The sequence below is a fragment of the Tyto alba genome, unplaced genomic scaffold (genome assembly GCF_018691265.1).
Source record: "Tyto alba isolate M040663 unplaced genomic scaffold, T.alba_DEE_v4.0 Super-Scaffold_45, whole genome shotgun sequence".
NCBI classification, from domain to species: Eukaryota; Metazoa; Chordata; class Aves; order Strigiformes; family Tytonidae; genus Tyto; species Tyto alba.
The window spans coordinates 41,748,821-41,766,906 of NW_024881321.1; the positions used below are offsets into that span (position 1 = coordinate 41,748,821).

At 46.3% G+C, this 18,086-nt stretch overlaps 1 protein-coding gene across 7 annotated transcripts in view; it reads right to left on the bottom strand.

The window, feature by feature from the left end:
- NPAS2 (neuronal PAS domain protein 2) overlaps positions 1–17,993 on the bottom strand; it is a 109,214-nt gene extending 91,221 nt beyond the window's left edge. For 2 of the 7 annotated variants that reach the window (XM_042806151.1, XM_042806158.1), the window contains exon 1: positions 16,781–17,992. In XM_042806151.1, the coding sequence (XP_042662085.1) occupies positions 16,781–17,094 (314 nt within the window). In that variant the 5' untranslated portion in view covers positions 17,095–17,992. Of the gene's footprint in view, positions 1–12,515; positions 12,638–14,680; positions 14,789–16,780 lie in introns of those variants that run through there. The other 5 variants (XM_042806155.1, XM_042806157.1, XM_042806153.1 and 2 more) reach the window with 4 other exon arrangements.
- Positions 17,994–18,086: the final 93 nt, after the last annotated feature.

An 18,086-nucleotide genomic window follows, 5' to 3' on the forward strand; every position in this document is an offset into this window, starting at 1 on the left:
AGCTTGGAGGAGGTGATCCTTGAATATTAACCAACTTTATTGGGCTGTTCTTCCCTTCAGGGCTTAATCTCATGGTACTCTGCCAAGTAGATCCCTGAAGAGTCCCAAGTCTGCTCTCCTGAAGTCTAGGGTAGTGAGATTGCTGTGTGCCCTCCTCACTGCCCTGAGGATCTTCAACTCCACCACTTCATGGTCACTGCAGCCAGGGCTGCCCTTGAGCTTCATATTCCCCACCAGCCACGCCTTGTTGGTGAGAACAAGGTCTGGCATAACACCTCTCCTCCTTGGCTCCTCCATCATCTGGAGAAAGAACTGACAGTCAGCACATTCCAGGAACCTCCTGCATTGCTTATGCCCTGCTGTGTTGTCCCTCCAACAGGTATCTGGGTGGTTGAAGTTCCCCATGAGGACCAGTGCTTGTGAACGTGAGGCTGCACCTATCAATCTATCGAGGGCCTCATCTGCTCAGTCCTCCTGGTCCAGTGGCCTGTAGCAGACCGCCACTATAACGTCTCTGGTCCCTGACCTCCCTTTAATCCTGACCCATAAGCTCTTGGTCAGCTCCTCATCCAGGCAAAGCTCCATGCACTCCAGCTGGTCCCTGACACAGAGGGTGACCTCGTCCCCCCTGCCTGTCGCCTTCCATGCCAACACTCCAGTCACAGGAGCCATCGCACCACGTCTCCATGATGCCAATAAGATCATAGCCCTGCAGGTGTACGCACATCTCTTAACTCCTCTGGTTTATTCCCCATGCTACACGCATTTGTATCTCTGTGTTGTGCTCATTCTGTTCTTCCAAATTATCTTTTGGGCCTGCTATCAGCTAAAATAATTGAACTAGACAGTGCTGTTAGTGGCGGCAGGTGTTGATCATGTCCATTCCCTACCTGCAGTAGGTACTCTGGCACCGCCCTGCACAATTCAGCTGTGCTGTGCATAAAATACCACTTCTTAGCCCTGTTTTTGTACATGACTATTTGTAGCCTGTAGACCTACAAATGAGCTTCATTTTACCATTTTTCCTCTGACCTAAAGTTAAAAAACCAATACTTTTGAGAGAAAATGGAGGAGCTCCTCTAAGAAAAGCTTTGCTCAGTAAATGCACCCACAGCTTTGTAGAATGATCAAGGCGAGAGTCTGAAGTCTTCACGGTTTTAGGAAGACTCATGTATTTGGCTGCAAGAAATATGAACATTTTTTCAGGGCTAGCTTCCCTGGACCACTGTCAGATCTTGTCTTTTCTAGGGAGCAGTCTGAGGACAGCACCTACCAGGAAGACTTGCCTGGTTCTTCCAGTTGCAGAACCTTTCATGGTTACACAGAACATTTCCTTCATCAAACCACTTGGGTTGAAAGTTTGCAGTCTGATGTCTGCCTCGGAATTATAATTATTCCTGACTTCAGCCAAGCGTTAAGAAGTAGATTTGATATGTTCTTGAGAAAAATTAGTCCTTGCTTTGCAGGTGTGTGGACTCTTTGCAACAAGAATATCTCCATTTAACAAGCTGCCTGGATTTGCCAACATTTAATAAAACTGAAGTCATTACCTTACGATATGGACTCTAATGTTGTAATTTCAGAACTGGTATTGGCCAGGCTAAGGTAGCATTGCTGGCACGAAAGCAGCCACATCCTTCTACTGCCCTCCCAGCTTATGCCAGTAGTTGTGTAGTGACTCAGTGAACTGACTGGAAACTGCCAGTGAATTAACCTGACTTAAAATGGCCAGCAACAACAAAACAAAAAAAATCATTTGATCATAGTGTGATCATGAAATCATTAAGTACTGAATCATAATGAATATGCAGGAAGTGAATAAATTAAAATTACACAGGCAGACCTAATGATACTATTTCCTAATTTTTGAGTACTCAACTATGTATCCATAGCGGTTAGCATTTAATGCAGTTTCTGTGAGTGTGTGACTTTGTTAGGTCTTTCAAAAAATGGAAAACCTCATTACTTTGAATTGTTGTGACATTTCCAAAATATCAGCAGCCTTCCAGTCACTTCAGCTAACAAGCTGTTGCATCTGGAGTAGTCATAGTGTCCTGCTGTAGGTAGGGATAAGGGGGAGGGAGCAGTGAGAGGCAGGGATGAGATGTTCTTCCGCTGGGATCTGAGGCAGCAGAGGAGTTCTGAGTTTGCCAGCACCGGGCTCCCCTCCCAGCTGCCCATATGAGCGAGCAGACCCTGCCTGTTCCCCTGACCTCCAGTCTGATGGCTCCTTCTGTACCTCAGACTGCTCACTGCAGCCCCATGCTTTAGGATGAACACGTGCTCATCTTTATTTCTGGCTTTCCAAGAACCAGGTACTTCCCAAGCAACTTGGAGTGTCACCCCTTGCTTTCCAACCCCACTGTCAGACTTTGCTCAGCCCAAAGACCTCCTTGACTTTTCCTCCAACCTCTTTCTCCCTACTGCACTGCACCCATGTTACCACCCTGATCTCCCTCTCCCAGGCTCAGCTCCATGCTTGCTCCCTTCCCGATGCTCTTCTTCCCCTTGCCCACAGCACCCCCTCCTCACCCAAGCTTGTACTAGAGGCTCCTTTTCCATCCCTCCTATCTCCTTTCTCCCCACTGCCATGGATTGCAGCTCAGATTTCCTTGTCTCCCTTGCTCCTCATCCACTGTCCATGTTCCTTCTCCTGCTGGTCCATTTTTTTGTCCAGCTCACTATCTCTTTGCCCAGCTGGTACAACTCCACTCAGTCAGTCTCAGCCTTGCCTTCATTTCTTCATTTGTCAGGTGTCCTCAAGACAAATCTCAGCCCCACTTCTTTTCTCCTCCAGGACACTCACATGTCCTGGAAAATGTTCAGTGGACACTGTAAAGTAGCTTAAACCCTCACTGGCTCCAAGGGAAATCCCACTTTCCTCCTTTGACTCCACCACCACCATTTGTGTGGCTGCACAGTGAACCCATTTAGGAAAACACAACAGCTGAAAATTAACACATCCACACACAGAAAAGGTTAAATTTCAGTACGATCAGCTTCTTGCTCTGGCCCACTGGTCCAGGACAGGGGAAATAACAAAAATGAGTGTCCAGAATTTGGAATAAGGCAGGATCATCCTTTGCAGTAGCAGCAGAGATTTAGATGGATTAAAGCAGTCTTGCATCTATGGCTTTAGCAAAACTGGGTAAGATTTGATAAAGCAACGGACAATCAGTCTTAAATGGAAGAATACAATATGGGGGCAGTGCTGCCTGAGTTCATGCCAGAAATCTCTCACAGCTCCCCAGTTATTGCTTTCTTCTTTAAGACAGTTGTCTTGCAGGAGGTGTCACACTCTGGAAGAGTGAGAGGAATTTCACATCAAACAAATTTCTCCAAAAGAAACCTGCAGACTAGCTGGGTAACAAGACCAGAGAGAAACATCCAAAAAGTTATTAACTCCAGATTAAAATGCAGGAAAAAAGGCTGGCTTGAACTGAGACCCTTCCTATCCTATAATTCCTGAAAAACATGTGGCCTCCACTGTAGCCACGCTCCTGGTTAAAGTGAAAGAAGAAATGAAACAATTAAGACTATTCATCAGATGAGGTTTTGGAACCCATTGTCCATAATTTATTTATGTGTAGTCTGTTTTTCAGAATTTGGGTGGAAGAATGTGAAAACACCTTCAATGAACGCTATGTTGGAAACATCTTTGTGCAGACTCTACTATACTCCCCCCAAACATCTTTTTGCTAGGATAGCTCATTCTGTTCAGGGAAACAGTTTAGTTTTGCCAGTTAAGTAACTGCCTACAGTAGGTATCAGCTAGAGAAAGTTACCAGTGTGCCCTCATATGTATCGTTGTCAGCAAAGACCTTTAACAGCAGACAAGACTTGGCTTGCCAAAATGACCTTCCTGCAGAAGCATTTCTGAGCTCGATCTGCAGTGCCTTTCTCTTTCCTTCTCTGTGCTGGAAAACATTAATCTAGATTCATAACTCAGATACTCAAAATAAGCAAAAAAGGTTACATCAGTGCTTGAATCAATTTAAGTTTTGCAGGCAAAACTGTGAACCAACTTTTATCATGAATAAAGTAGCTAGAAAGAGCCAAAAGGTTTGGGTATGTGTTCACTGCTGACAAATACTTAGTTTTCAGAAACCTTCTGTGGCTGATGCTGTCTCAGTAATCCTCAGAGCACTTAGCATACAGCATCGCCTTTACATACAGATCGCCCAAAGTATTCTGCAAAAGAACACCATCCTCTTTTTGGGGTGCCAGATGGGCAAATCATAAAACTGCCAAACAAGATGCTGCTGAACAACCAAACTAATTTTAATTATAAGCCTACTTCAGATCTTCCAAACCCTGTGCAGAGTCATTCAAAATGAAGTGAAACAGGAGAACGAATGGGCAGATGAAAGTAAAAATTCCAGGCCTGCTCCTCTTGCTGGGGCCATATACAGATAAGAAGCCGCCTCCCAGAAGAACAAGGCCCCTTTGTAGCGTGCTGATTTTCAGAGGGTAGGTCCCACTTCTCAGCTGCCACGCTACCACGATGACTGCTCCCTTTCCATCCAACCCATTCTCGCTGCGCTGTATGTGAGTCAGACCGGGAACCTACTCAGCCCTTAAGTATGTGCTTAAGTCTTTCCACACTCAGGAAAGAAACTCGGATGAAATTCTGATCAAATGTGTAATGAAAAGCATGTGCTCAAGTGTTTACCTGAATAAAGCTGCTTTGCTGAACCTGTGCTAAAATGTCAAGCGCATGTCAGGTGAGCTCAGGATCTTCCACAGCGCTCTTGCATGCAGAGCCTCTGCCATGAAAAACGCTGCTTCCCCAAGGGGGAAAAGTTTTTGCTGGAGAGGAGCCCAGAACGAAAGGAGCCATCAGATCAAAGATAAGTCTTACCTCCCCCACTACACCCCTCAGTTCCCCAAACAGCAGATCAAGGCGGAGGAGGTCTAGAAAAAAGGAAAAAAGGAAAAAAAAAAAAAAAAAAAGACTTTTTTTTCTAACAGAGAAATGAGAGGTTCCCCCATCTCCCACTTGGTTTCTCCAAGCAACGCAGCTAGGAGCAATCTGTTGCTTGCTTGGAAGCTCCTAGACTGAGAGATGGGAAGCGACGGAGTGCAGGAGTCAAATTATTTATTGACATCTCCTGCCTCCGAGCTGCTCCACAGCTTGGCAGTGTGCAGGAGGGTTTTTAGACTGACCACAGCAGGCTGACCTTTCCTCCTCCACAGACAGAATGGTCTCCAGCCCCCACGATTCAAGAAGCCATGGATACTTTTGTTCATTGGCCATTATTCGTTAGATTTGGGAGACCGAGCTGTTTAAGCTGAAACTTCTTCGAGTGAAGAAAAAAATGTTGCACATTTTACATTATCTCCTGCAAATATGAAAGCTTGCTGCAATCTTCAGATACAATATTTATGAATTGGTCTTTCAGCCAAATCCACTTTTGCATAAGGATACACAGCTGCCGGTACCCAAAAGTATGATAGTTCCCAAATATATCTTTGCCATTTTTAAAATCATTCTAGAGGCTTGAAAATAATATTTCTTTCATTGTAAGTGAAGTCTCTAGTTCTGATGCTGCAAAGACAGTCTGAAATTAGCTGGTTTCTGTTTGTGTTTGTTTGTTTGTGCACAAGAATAATTGATTAAATCAGCACAAGCATAACTGATTATACACTCTAAGAAAAGTATTGAGGAATTCAGCTGCAAAACTAGCAGCATTGTGAAGAGACATACCCAATTTTTATGCTTACATCTCCTACATGGAATCCCCTTTTAATTATACAGTAGCAAATTTGAAATGTGTCATCACCTCCCACCACTGGATATCTAGGTTTTGAATGAATGTAACCTGCATTTTTCAACACTTCTAAGGATTTTTTTTTTAAGATGTCTCTTTAAACTTTTTTTCATGAAAAGGCAAAATTTGCATAGGAGAATATTTAAATACTCACGATTTACACAGAATGTCAGCCCTCTTTCATTAACCAGTGCAATGACCCTCTAATAGTTTCTCACAGAGAAAAAATATGCAAAGAAATATGCCAAGTCTAATGCCAATTAGGATTCTGAAAATACATATATTATAGACTGGGCAAATGAAATGTGAAATTCAAAGTTAAATATTGAACTTATATCCTTCAGTCCCCTGGAAAATAATCTATTTTTAATGGAAATAGAAAAGCTATCTTTATCAAATTTCTCATTCAATCAACAACAATAAATCTATTGTTCAGATGTAGTTCAAATTGTTCTTTGGAAGAGGAGGGTTTTGAGAAAATCAAATAGAAGAAATGTCTTTTTAACTGGAATTACTCTCTCTGTAGCCTGTAGTTTTTGATACATTTTTGGTTTGCCAGCATAGCAGGCAATTGGATACCATGAAAAATTGTTTGTAACAATTACAATAAGAGAAAATGTGTTTGCTTATTTAAGGGTGAATAAGCAAGTTTAGCGTTATGCCTTTTACTTTAAGAAGTATGTCTGCAGGGATCCAGATGCTACAGTAAGCTGATGACATTAGTTTGAAATGCTACGCTATACATTAAGAAGCCATACACCTACTATTTATTTCACAAGGACAAATTAGGTCTTCTGGAAAAGAACTCAGACTTCAGTCAGACTTGCAAGAAAATAACAATACTTGGCACTTTCAAACTGTTTTCCATCTGAAAACTGCAAATAATTAAGAGGTATTGGGGGGAACCCGGCCATTGTGCAGGTCACCAGCGGAGGCGGGACATCCAGGGAAAGCTCCACCGCCACCAGGTGTTGCACAGCTGGAAGCAAAGTGCCTGTGGTGACAAAGCATTGCTTAATGTATCCCAACCACCGAGATGGATCAACGCCCAAAAAAGCCTTCCCGCTAGCTCCGTTTTCTGTCAATGGTATATTTAGCACCCCAGAGCCCCCCGCTTTGTGCACCCCTCAGATATCTGGCTATGAGTGACACCCAGAATTGATCGTAGCCTGCAATGCTCTGTAAAGCTGCCCTAGTTTACGAATCAGAGAAGTCATGCACAGAAAGCATTATGTATGTGGTCTAAGCTCGCAACATTGCACAGTAGAAGAATTATGAATAAAACCTGCTTCTTTGGAGATTTCCAGTTTTGTCATCCTCAACAAAACCCCTTTTACACAGACTTCAAAAGCCTTAAGTATTTTTTTCTGACAGCAATACTATGCCAAATATTTATTTTATCAGTCCAGAACAAAATTTACTGCTGAAACCCTGCATGAATACTTCAGAAGAACTTCCAAGATCCTACTCAGAAGAGGAGGAAAGATTACAGAGATGAATATTGTACAAATAAATCTCTGTCTGTATCACCAATCTTGCAAACTGCTGCTTTGCCCTAAGGCAAGTATATAGGCACCTGTACATAGAAGGGATCTAAACAAGCTAAATGAAATTCCTGGAAACATGCATGATGTATATCAACTTTTTACAGTGCTGTAGTCAGTAAAGGTGAGGATAGCAGAAGGAAAACTGAAAGAGAGAGCGAGACAGTAAGAGGAGAGAAGAAAGGAGAAGAGGGGAAGGTGGGAAGCAGAAGATTCTAAGGTCTGACTGAAGTAAAAATAAAAAAGATCTTAGTGAAGGAAGCTAAAGATTAAAAAATGTAAAAGGAGGAGAAGGAAGAGTTAAAACACAAGGTGAGAGAAAAAATAAATTAAAAAAACCCCAAACAAACAAACAAAAAAAACAAAACCCCAAAAAACAAAACCAAAAACCACCTCAAAACCAAAAAGTGACAGAGTTTAGACCTTTCAGAAGCTCAAGTCAGAAATTCTTTGTCAGCTAAACTCTCCTTGATTTCAGTGGGAGTTTTGCCTTAATGAGGACAGCAGGGTAGATAGCAAATGCAGTTTTATTTCTTATACTTGAATAACAGCAAGATATAGCAAGATATTCTGCTGCTGAAAAAGACGATGCAGTGTTGAAGAAATATGGATATTAGGGGCCAAGCAGTATAAATTTAATTGCTACAACCAGCTGAGCTACAGCAGTGTGCATCAGGTGACAATAAGGTCCTTTGTGCCGGAAAGAAAGAAAGAAAAAAGATGAAAAAACTGACTCGTGCCACCTTGCAAACAATCAAATTAAAGGTCCAGAATTATTACAGCAAAGTTTCCATTGACTTCAATGACAGGCCAGGAAACAAGCAAATTTCTTCAGTCCTTCTTATAAAAAAATATAAATGCAAGAGTGAATATGAGTGACCTATTTATTTTTTATCGGTATTGCTTTTGCTGAGATTGTTGGAAATGCACCCATTTTGTTCACAGAACTATTGTTTGATTAGGCTGCTTGTGTGAAAGTATCTTTCCCAAATATTCTATTAATATACTGAAAGCGAAGCATAAGATAAGTAGATTGGAGAATAAAATATACTTCTCAGCTTGGCAACCAAAGATAAAACAAATTAAAAAAACCCAATGCTCATCTGATGAACAGGATGATGATTCTGCGTAAGTAAGTAGTGGCCTTAGTGGTCCATGTAGAAATCGTATACCTATTTTCTTCTTTATAAATCATAAATTAAAGGAACTCTCACTGGAAGTGTAACTGGAATGTGGGTATGTCTAATGCAAAGCCTCCAATTTAAAACCTTCTACTATTCTAGATGTCAAAATCAGTAAAATATGTAGAATTACCAACAAAAACATCAAGGCAGATATTTTGTATGAGAACTAGGAATAGCAGAAAAATATCCCATCCCCAGCTGATCGCGTTGCACAGAGTAATAATACGCATTATTGACAAGATTTTGCAAGCATACCATTTATCCATAATATGGGAGATACAATATCAATTCTTCATGACATATTAATGAGAGTCATCCTACACAAACCAGTAAGTCTAGGACATGCTTGAAGTTGGATTAATTCAGCTGCTCACTCAATCAGATAACTAGTAATTCTCAGGTTTTGCACGGCTACATCCACCTGTTGATTTAGAGATTACAGGTGGGAGCTACCTTATTAAAATTGCTCTCCAGTTTAAAAATTTGACACACCTAACAGAGGGAATTGCGAGAAAAAGAGTCTGATTTGCTCATCAATGACAAAATAATAATAAATAATCAAACTCAATTGTTCTTGTTCGCAGGGATAAAATTATGCTTAAAAAAATTCATTGCCATCTGTAAGCCTGTTAAAGTTGATCATAATTTTCTCATGCTGGTTTTCTTCCCAATGATTGAACAGTATTGTCTATTTTTAAAGGAAAAAAATAATAAATTTGCTTGAATAATAGATTGTTTATCCCAAGACAGAACAAACCATAGTGATGAACTTTTAGAATGGTTACCAAATTAGAATTGAGAATGAAAAACAAGTATTTTCCTGTTCAAGGTTTTGTTTTTAATGTGTTTTTATTTTTAACTGGATTAAGTGCTGATTACAGAAAATTCAAGGCTACTCAGAGATCAGACTGCTCAATTGACTGAAAAGTTTGATGACTTCTCTAAAAAGTGAGGTCTGTGCATGAAATTAAATCAGTATCACTGCTCTGAGATAACTCAGGGGGGTGGGGGTGGAGCGGTGGTGGTGGAAAGGGGTTAGTATCACTTATTAAATAATGTTAGATGAAATCAAACAAGACGTGCAGGATTCAGGAGGGCTCTTGGATCTCCGGTTGTTTCCCCAGGCTGCTTATGCAACCTCTCTCGCGCAGGCAGTGTAAGGGCCTGACATTTTATTACATAAGGTAGCCCGAAAATATACAGCTAGACAGTTGTGAGCTCCATTAAGTGCTGCATTGGAGTTTCTGTATCAGTTAGCACCTAGAAATTTTAAGAAATGATCAGAAGGACTTAGACATTGCTGAGTTCGGGATTGTTGCTGTTGTTTTAATAGCAATAGATGTCATCTAGAAGCTAACAAATACCATCAGTATGAGCTGCATTTGAATGCACTGTGCTTTGACCGATGCTTAAGTGAACAGCAATACACAGTCTTTGGTTTAGCACTGCCGCAGTAAGCGCAATCCAGGGTTTTAATATCTGCCTTTCAGATGATTAAGCAAATTGTCTGGTTTAGTAAACAGCAGTCAATACGACATTATTGTTTTAACCAGTGCTTAAGTGCAGTGGGTAGCTGAAGAAAACTGACTTCCAACACATCCTCACATTCTCAGTTCAGAATTTCAAAGCTTGGTCTCAAACAGCACCACCAGGTCAGGGAAGATGACCACCTGCCCCGAATCCTCTCCCTGACACTGGGCAGCAGCAAAGGCTTTGGGAAGCCTGTGTGATCAGGGCACGCATGTAGCAATATTACAGTCTCCCAGCGGAGGCTTCTTCAGCCAGGCATTGTGTCCTGGTATTCAGTGCCTCTTGGTGGGATTGCTTCCATGAATATAATTGCTTTCTGAGCCTACTTGAACCCAAGAAGATAAGGCTGTCTATCCTTGCCACGACTGCACGGCTTAATAATAGGACACTGGGGAGCAAGTCTGAGCACTGTACCCTGCTTTTTTTGCAGCACTGCTGAAGTTCTAGCTCAGGCCCTGGCTCTGCTTTGGAGCACTTCATCTATCTACTTCCAACTAGTTCTTTCCACAGCCGATGTGCTCCAATGGGGCCAGCCCTGAGCAGTGAAGGTGCAAGCCACTGAGAGCCTCGTGGCCGTGGATGCCTAGGGCGGCCAGACACTGGCCCATTACATTTTGCAGAGCAGACACTGGAGGACCACCTGGCTCACCACCCGCTCTCAGCCGCAGCCAGACACGGATGCCGAGGGGCGAGTACAAGAACAAGGCAAACCAACAGCGATATTTCCTCAGGATACTCACCGAGCTTCCAAGAATTTGCAGCTCAAAACTTCCTAAGCCAGAGGCAGTGGTTTTGTATTTAATAGCCCTTGATGGATTTCTCTTCCATGAACTCATCCAGTCACCTCATTAGCTGATGTAACCTCTCAGCATCCACATCCTGTGGTGAGGAGCTCGGCAGCCTGACCACGCCACGTGAAGAGCCACCTCCTTTTGTTTCCATCCCCGCAACTGCCTGCTTCACCCAGTGCCCTCCACTGCTGTTGCTGTGAACAGTCACTCCCAGCACGCCTTTTCCATGCTTTGCTTAATTTTACAGATTTCTGTTGCGTCGCTTTCTCAGCGTTGCCACTCCTCAGGCCGGAGCCTCTCTGCTCCTCTGATCACCTTCGCTGCCTCCTTCTGAATCTCTTCCCTCGCCATCTCACAACTTTGAGGTGGGGGGATCAACAACACACCGTACTGAAGATGTGGGCACACCACAGCTTATACAGTGAAATAACAGGACCCTTTTTTATTATTTTCCATCCTTTTTAAAATAATCTCTAATGTTCTATTTGCCTTTTTTTTTTTTTTTTAAACTCACATGTGAACATTGCACTTATTTTTTTCTGAGTTGTCCATGGAATATTTTATCCAAGATTCTGCATCTTCAGTGACCCAAAACAATGAATTTCTATAATTATACATATACTGATATATGATTATACATATACATTCTTCTATTAACCTTCAACCTGCCATGCACATTACGTTCATCTGACATGAAGATACTCAAAGAGAAAGGATGATTTAAATGTCCCAGTAGATGCTCTGTCATGCTAGCACTTCTTGTATGTTTTGAGATGACAAAGAGCTTTCATACCTGAACTATTCTGATCTCAAATGCACATAAACATCCTGCAGAATTTTTTGCCATATGATCATTTCATTCAGCTAGAAATCTTCTATTTTATGCACAGATCCCTAAGAACAGTGGCAAAATAGCTGAAAAAAACCTTCTGTCATAATCAGGCCAGCAAAGGACCAGCTATTTTACACAGATTTGTGCCCAAGCAGGAGAAGGTGAGATAACCTCCCTGTTCCCACCATTTACATGGTCATTTTTTGAGTATCTTGGAGCTCTGTGCATGCTACCTGCTGCACAGGCATAGGAGAAAGAGATGGCGTTGCCTCGGAGAGCTTGCAGGCAAAGGAAAGGACAAGGAACAGCAGGCAGGTACCAACAGAGTACCTGGCAAAGCATTTGGCAATACTATCTCCTAGTGACAAAGGTCCAAGCTCACCAGTGACCTAACTTTTGTGAGAGTTTTACTTTCCTGAAGCCACAGGTGAATTTTCAGACTAAAGCAGGATTAAAACTAGCGTTGCGGGTGCATAAGAATATTCCTCTCAAATGTGGCTGGCAGCATGCAAGAAACACTGATCTCTGCCATGGTCCTTGGGTAAAGGAACAGAAATGTGTTTACCAAAGTGTAATTAAACACATTTTGGTTGGACTGAGTTGTGCTTCATGGTTTACCTTCAGGGGGAAGAGACGCAGGAAGAGAAGCATAAATACCAGTACTTACCCCGCTACCCCCAAAATGAATTTATGTGTACAATGCCAAGAAAGCTGTGCCCCCAAATCCCTCAGTCTAATCTGCTGACATCCCTGAGCCACCACCAGGTAAATGCAAGGAGCAGAGAGTGAACCATGTCTGCAGTCTCTCAGCTGTTTACTCAGAGCACGAGCCTACAGGACCACATCCCTTCACACCTCCTTACCTTTCCCACCCTGAAGCTCTTGCATTTCTGAATTCAGATGGCAATATACTGGTGCATATATATCCCGTGGAGCCCGTAACAGGTCACAACAAGGAGTAATGGCTTTAGTCCCTCCCAAAAAGCTGTGAAATACCAAAAAGCACCACTGCATAAACAAATCCATCACCATCTATGCATTCTGTTTAAACATTATTACATGGTGTTTCTTTTTCAAACTTCAGTAATCAGTCTCGTAAAGTCAGTCTATCAGTGATGCTGATTTCTGAATTAATTAAATTAGCTAATATGCAAATATTTGCCTGGCCTCAGCCTACTTTTTCAAGAACAAGTTTTAATAAGATCAAGGATCAACAGAAAGCTAAGTCAAATCTAGAAAAATTACTTTTTTTATACAGATAATGATACCTCTACAAAACCTGCAACTCAAGTGTATCTGCCCTAAGAGCCTGAAAGTAAAACTATAAACACAAATAGACATTACTGACATTCAGTGAAAGAAAGGGAAGGGAAGGGAAGGGAAGGGAAGGGAAGGGAAGGGAAGGGAAGGGAAGGGAAGGGAAGGGAAGGGAAGGGAAGGGAAGGGAAGGGAAGGGAAGGGAAGGGAAGGGAAGGGAAGGGAAGGGAAGGGAAGGGAAGGGAAGGGAAGGGAAGGGAAGGGAAGGGAAGGGAAGGGAAGGGAAGGGAAGGGAAGGGAAGGGAAGGGAAGGGAAGGGAAGGGAAGGGAAGGGAAGGGAAGGGAAGGGAAGGGAAGGAAGGGAAGGGAAGGGAAGGGAAGGGAAGGGAAGGGAAGGGAAGGGAAGGGAAGGGAAGGGAAGGGAAGGGAAGGGAAGGGAAGGGAAGGAAGGAAGGAAGGAAGGAAGGAAGGAAGGAAGGAAGGAAGGAAGGAAGGAAGGAAGGAAGGAAGGAAGGAAGGAAGGAAGGAAGGAAGGAAGGAAGGAAGGAAGGAAGGAAGGAAGGAAGGAAGGAAGGAAGGAAGGAAGGAAGGAAGGAAGGAAGGAAGGAAGGAAGGAAGAAAGAAAAAGAAAAGCAACGAAATACACAAAAAATACGTATTTGACTGTCATTTTCAGTAGTATTATATTTGCCAATCATCAATTGTATAGTGATGTAATCAATATGACTGATCAAAACTTATGGCTGAACACCGGTAATGTGCAAAACGTCCTATCCTTAAAGAATGCCAGAGCTACAAATCAAAACCATCAGTTGCTGATCTTAATTTTCCTCCCTTAAATGGATGTATTATGATACAACATCAGCATGGGACTCCACTATTTTGACGTATTGTTAATGTACTGAGCTAAAAATTCTTCCTCCAGTTTAAAAAAGTGGAAACCCCACCCCAGCCTACCGCAGCAGGGTTTAGTCCTTTAGGTCCACAGCTAAAAAATCTAGTGTGAGACTTAACTGGATCTTGCAAAGTTACTATCCTGTCCATGGCAAACCTAGTGCTAGAAGAAGGTGGGCAGACACCACGGTGAAGGCCTAAGGCTGGCCCTGGTGCCAGGTCCTTCTCCCTGGGGGTGCTGCCTGATGGTGGGGTGCAGGATTAGGAGGAGAATGGACATTTGGGTTCAATGCAACTCAGGAGCCTAGGCTCCACAATAGAGATAGCTCCTTTCCAGGTCCAAGGTCCATGACTGGAGCAAGAATAGTTGCTCCTCATGGCAAAGAAACAGCAACAATTTCTGTGATGGGACTAGGGCAGGTGCTGAAGAACACAGTAGGCAGTGTGAGGAGGAAGATGAGAAGGTTGAAAAAGCAGTAGTACCATGACCCGATCATTGAAAGAGTGGAAACCACTGCTTTTGCAGCTCAGATCTCCTGTTCCTGTCCACCGTAAGTCTCTCATCGCCTTTTTCTGCCCACCATTCCTTCTCCTTGTCTGGGTTTTCCACCTCTATCTACAGTTCTCTGCACCTTGTTCACAAGCTTTGTTGTCTATGACCCCATTAGGCCCTCTGACTTAATTTGAGGTTCTTGCTCTTCACTTTCCCTACGCCTCCATCACCAATCCTTCTTCTCCATTCCAGTCTCACCATTTCTTGTAGCTGTGTATGTGAATTAAGCAGTTCCCTCCTCCTTCTGCACCCTGCCTCCATATTAGCAGGCACACCCTGCCACCGAAGACATGGTCTTCAACGTTTCCTCCTTATGATGCTCACCATAGCAGTAACATCTGGGAAGAATAACTGCAGGGCAAAGCCTGCTCAGCCCTTCAGCCACCAACTGGAGTGCTCTCATTCTTCCCAGGCAGACGAGCAGTTGCTCAGCTCCTAACAGCACCAGGGTGTTCGGCGTGCTCCGTGCCGAGCGTGTCTTCGGCGAGTGAGAGCAATGGTCAAGCCCTCAACACCCCTCCACCGAGAGCGCTGAGCCAACCTGAGCGTTGTGACAAAATGATAACCAAGGCAAATCCTGGATGCTTTTCATAGGCTTAACATAAGGCACACCCCTATCACAAGACTGATCCCAAGCCAAGTATCTTTTTCCTGCTCCAAAACACAAAGCCACAAGAATTCAACAGTCTCAATGAAAGTGTTTCTCAACAGAGCCAAAGAATGCAGATTCACAGAAAAAGAAAGATCAAGGTCTCCTAATGCAGGATGATGTATACCTAAACCATCTTCGTCAGATATGTGGCCAAAGAATACATTTCCCTCTAACTATGTTCTCAGAAATAGCTGAACCATTTCATCTGAAATTTCCCAAAAAGACTCTGTCTTCAGCAAGCGCTCAACCTGGAAAATGTCAGCCTAGGTTTAAACTTAGCAAATGCATAAGCACCTGAAAGCAGAGAAAGCACTAGATAATTTTAACTGCAGACAATATTGCTGCCTATGATAAAATAACAACTCCTTCAAGCGCTCTCGCATGCTCTGCGCTAGAAAATGGGGCAATAACCGTAACTCTGCAAAGCACAGTCTGTGGGTTCAATCCTGCACACATGCAGGGTGGCACCTTTATTTGGGAGGGAAAGCGATTTTAGGCAAGCCTACTGTCTCCAGGCTTCGGAGCAGGGCACAGAAGTGCTTCCAGCTTGGGGAATCACCCTGGTGTCGGATACCTGCATCTGGAAAACCTTCGTTTTCACATGTCCGGTGAGACAGCGCACAGCTTGGCAATTCTGTTCTGCAAATACTCCTGTTGCCAGGCCATCCCTGCAGAGCAACTCCGTGCCCATATTTATCTACAGAAACGTATGCAGGATTGGGTCCTCTACCAGCCAACAGCTCCCGGATTCGGACACGGATCAGCAGACGAGCTGGCTAGGTCTGCAAACTGCGAACACTATTTAGTATCACCAAACAAACTAAGCACACAGTGGGACACAAATTAACATTTCACACGGGGGTAAGAGCAAGATAATTTTCCACTTCAAGAGGTGGCCACTTGTTGAGCAGAAGGCTCAGGTTAGCTGTGCCCGTCCAAGGGAACCCGACAGCCCTTCTGGAGATTTCGCACCATGAGAAGATTCAAGTTCCTCTGCTGGCTGTAATGCTTATAACCGCTAATTATTTCTGAGTCACTTGAGTGAAAGCAAACTGCCGTCCTGTAGACAGTTAAGGAGTACGGAGGAAAGTTTCTGGATGAGCATGCTTGTTAATTGGCAGATCAGGCTAGTGACCATAGAGGAAAACACCGCCGCGCAACTCTTCGTGAACCAAGTCCTGCATGGCCTCTCAGCCCTGGATTTACCGTTTCTCCCCGTTCTGCACACCGAAGGGGAGCGCGGCGCAGGGCTGCAGCAGCGGCGGGGCTCTCCCGGCACACGACGCACCCTCGGCTCCCACGGGGAGCCTTCGCCCATTCAGAAATCCCACTGGGCTTACTGGAAGTCCTCCTCGACCAAACGTTGCCCGGTCAGGTTGCAGACCCTGGGCCAGTCTAGCCTAAACGAACCCCCCACAAACTGCCAACCACACCAAAATGGGATGAGGAGGGGGGGACAAGGTTGGGGGGGGCAACTTACTTTTCCAAAGGGAGGGGCCAGACCGGGCCGGGACAGATACACGGCACGCTCCCCACGGAAACTTTCCCGCGGCAGAGGCGACGCCACCCCACGCCACCGGGGCACACCGGCCACCCCCCGCGGTGCGTGGGACAGAGGGGAGTCGACCCCGACCGCCGCCCCGGGGGTGGGGGTCACGCTTGGGCGGCCACCCCGCGTGGGTGCCGCCGGCGGGCGCACCCCCGCGCGGGTGTCACGGGTGGGCGCTCCGCGGGGAGGAGGGAGGGCCGGGGGCCGCAGGGCCGCGCGTTACCTGGGGTGCCGGTGCTGCGGGAGCGCGGCGGGGAAGCCCCAGCCGCCGCCGCCGCCGCCGCCGCCGCCGCTGCTGCTGTCCGCGGTGGCCACCTGGGCGCGGGAGCCGCCGCCGCCGGTGCCGCCGCCGGTGCCGCCGCCGGGCTGGATGCCGCCGCTTTTCCGGTGCCTGCCGGTGCCGCTGCGGCAGCGGCCGCCGCTGCTCCAGCCGCGCAGGAGGCCGGCCTCGGGAACCGGCAAACTCTTCCTCGCCGACGAGGAGCCGGGGACGCTGCCCGTCTCCTGCCTGCCGCCGGTGCCGGTGCCGTGTCTCATGGTGCGCGGGGCCGCCGCATACCGCGCTGCCGCCACCCCGGGCGCCGCGGGACCCACGCGCGCCGGGGCCAGGGGCTCCGCCGGCACCGGGAGGCCGCCGGGAGCCCGGGCTGCTGCTGGGGGGGGGCGGGGAGGAGGCCGGGGGCCGGGGGGGCTGCTGGCTGGGGCTCCCGCTGGGGCATTAAGTTGGACGCCGGGCCGGGAGAGGCAGGGCGGGCGCGGGGGCTGCGGGGCCGGGAGTTCTCCGCGAAGTTGGAGCCCGGAGGGCGAGGCGGGGGCATCCTCCTCTCCGCCGGCCCTTCATCGCCGCCCGCCGCCGCTGCCGCCGCCTCCCCTCGCCTGCCCCCCCGCCGCCGGGCCGCCTCCCCGTGCCCTCAGCCGCCGGAGCTGGGGGGGTTCGCCCCGCGCCCCGCGCCCATGGGCGGCCCCGGCCCCGGCCCCGGCCCCGGCGGCAGCTCTCCCGCTCCTCCGGCTGCCACCACCGCTCGCTCGCCTTCCCCGGCAGGGAGCGGGGGGGAGGAGGAAGGGAGGGGGGGTGGGGGGGGGTGGGGGGGGGGGAGCCCAAATCAGAGGCCGGTGCGCAAAATGGGTCAGGGAGGGGTAAAGGGAACCCGGCGCTCGCTTCCCCCCCCCCCCCCCCCGCGGTGGGCTCCGGGAGGGCCGGGCTGGGGCGGTGGGTAACGAGAGGGCTGCGGAGGAGCTCTCCCGCCCCGGCTCCCTGTGCACAAGTGCAGGGAATGTTCCACTGACCTACATATTTTTCCAAACATACGTGACCTTTTTTTTTTTTTTTTTCTCTCTCTCTCTCTCTCTCTCTCGTTCTGTGGGAGGAGACAGGCGAGGATCCAAGAAAAGGAGAAGCTGGAAAGAGAACGAAAAGGGAAGCAGGGAAAAAAATAATAATAATAAAAAAAAAAAAAAAAAAAAAAAACCACAAAACACTCAACCAAAAAGCCAGCCCCGCATCAAGGATGGTTTCACAACGCCTCGAG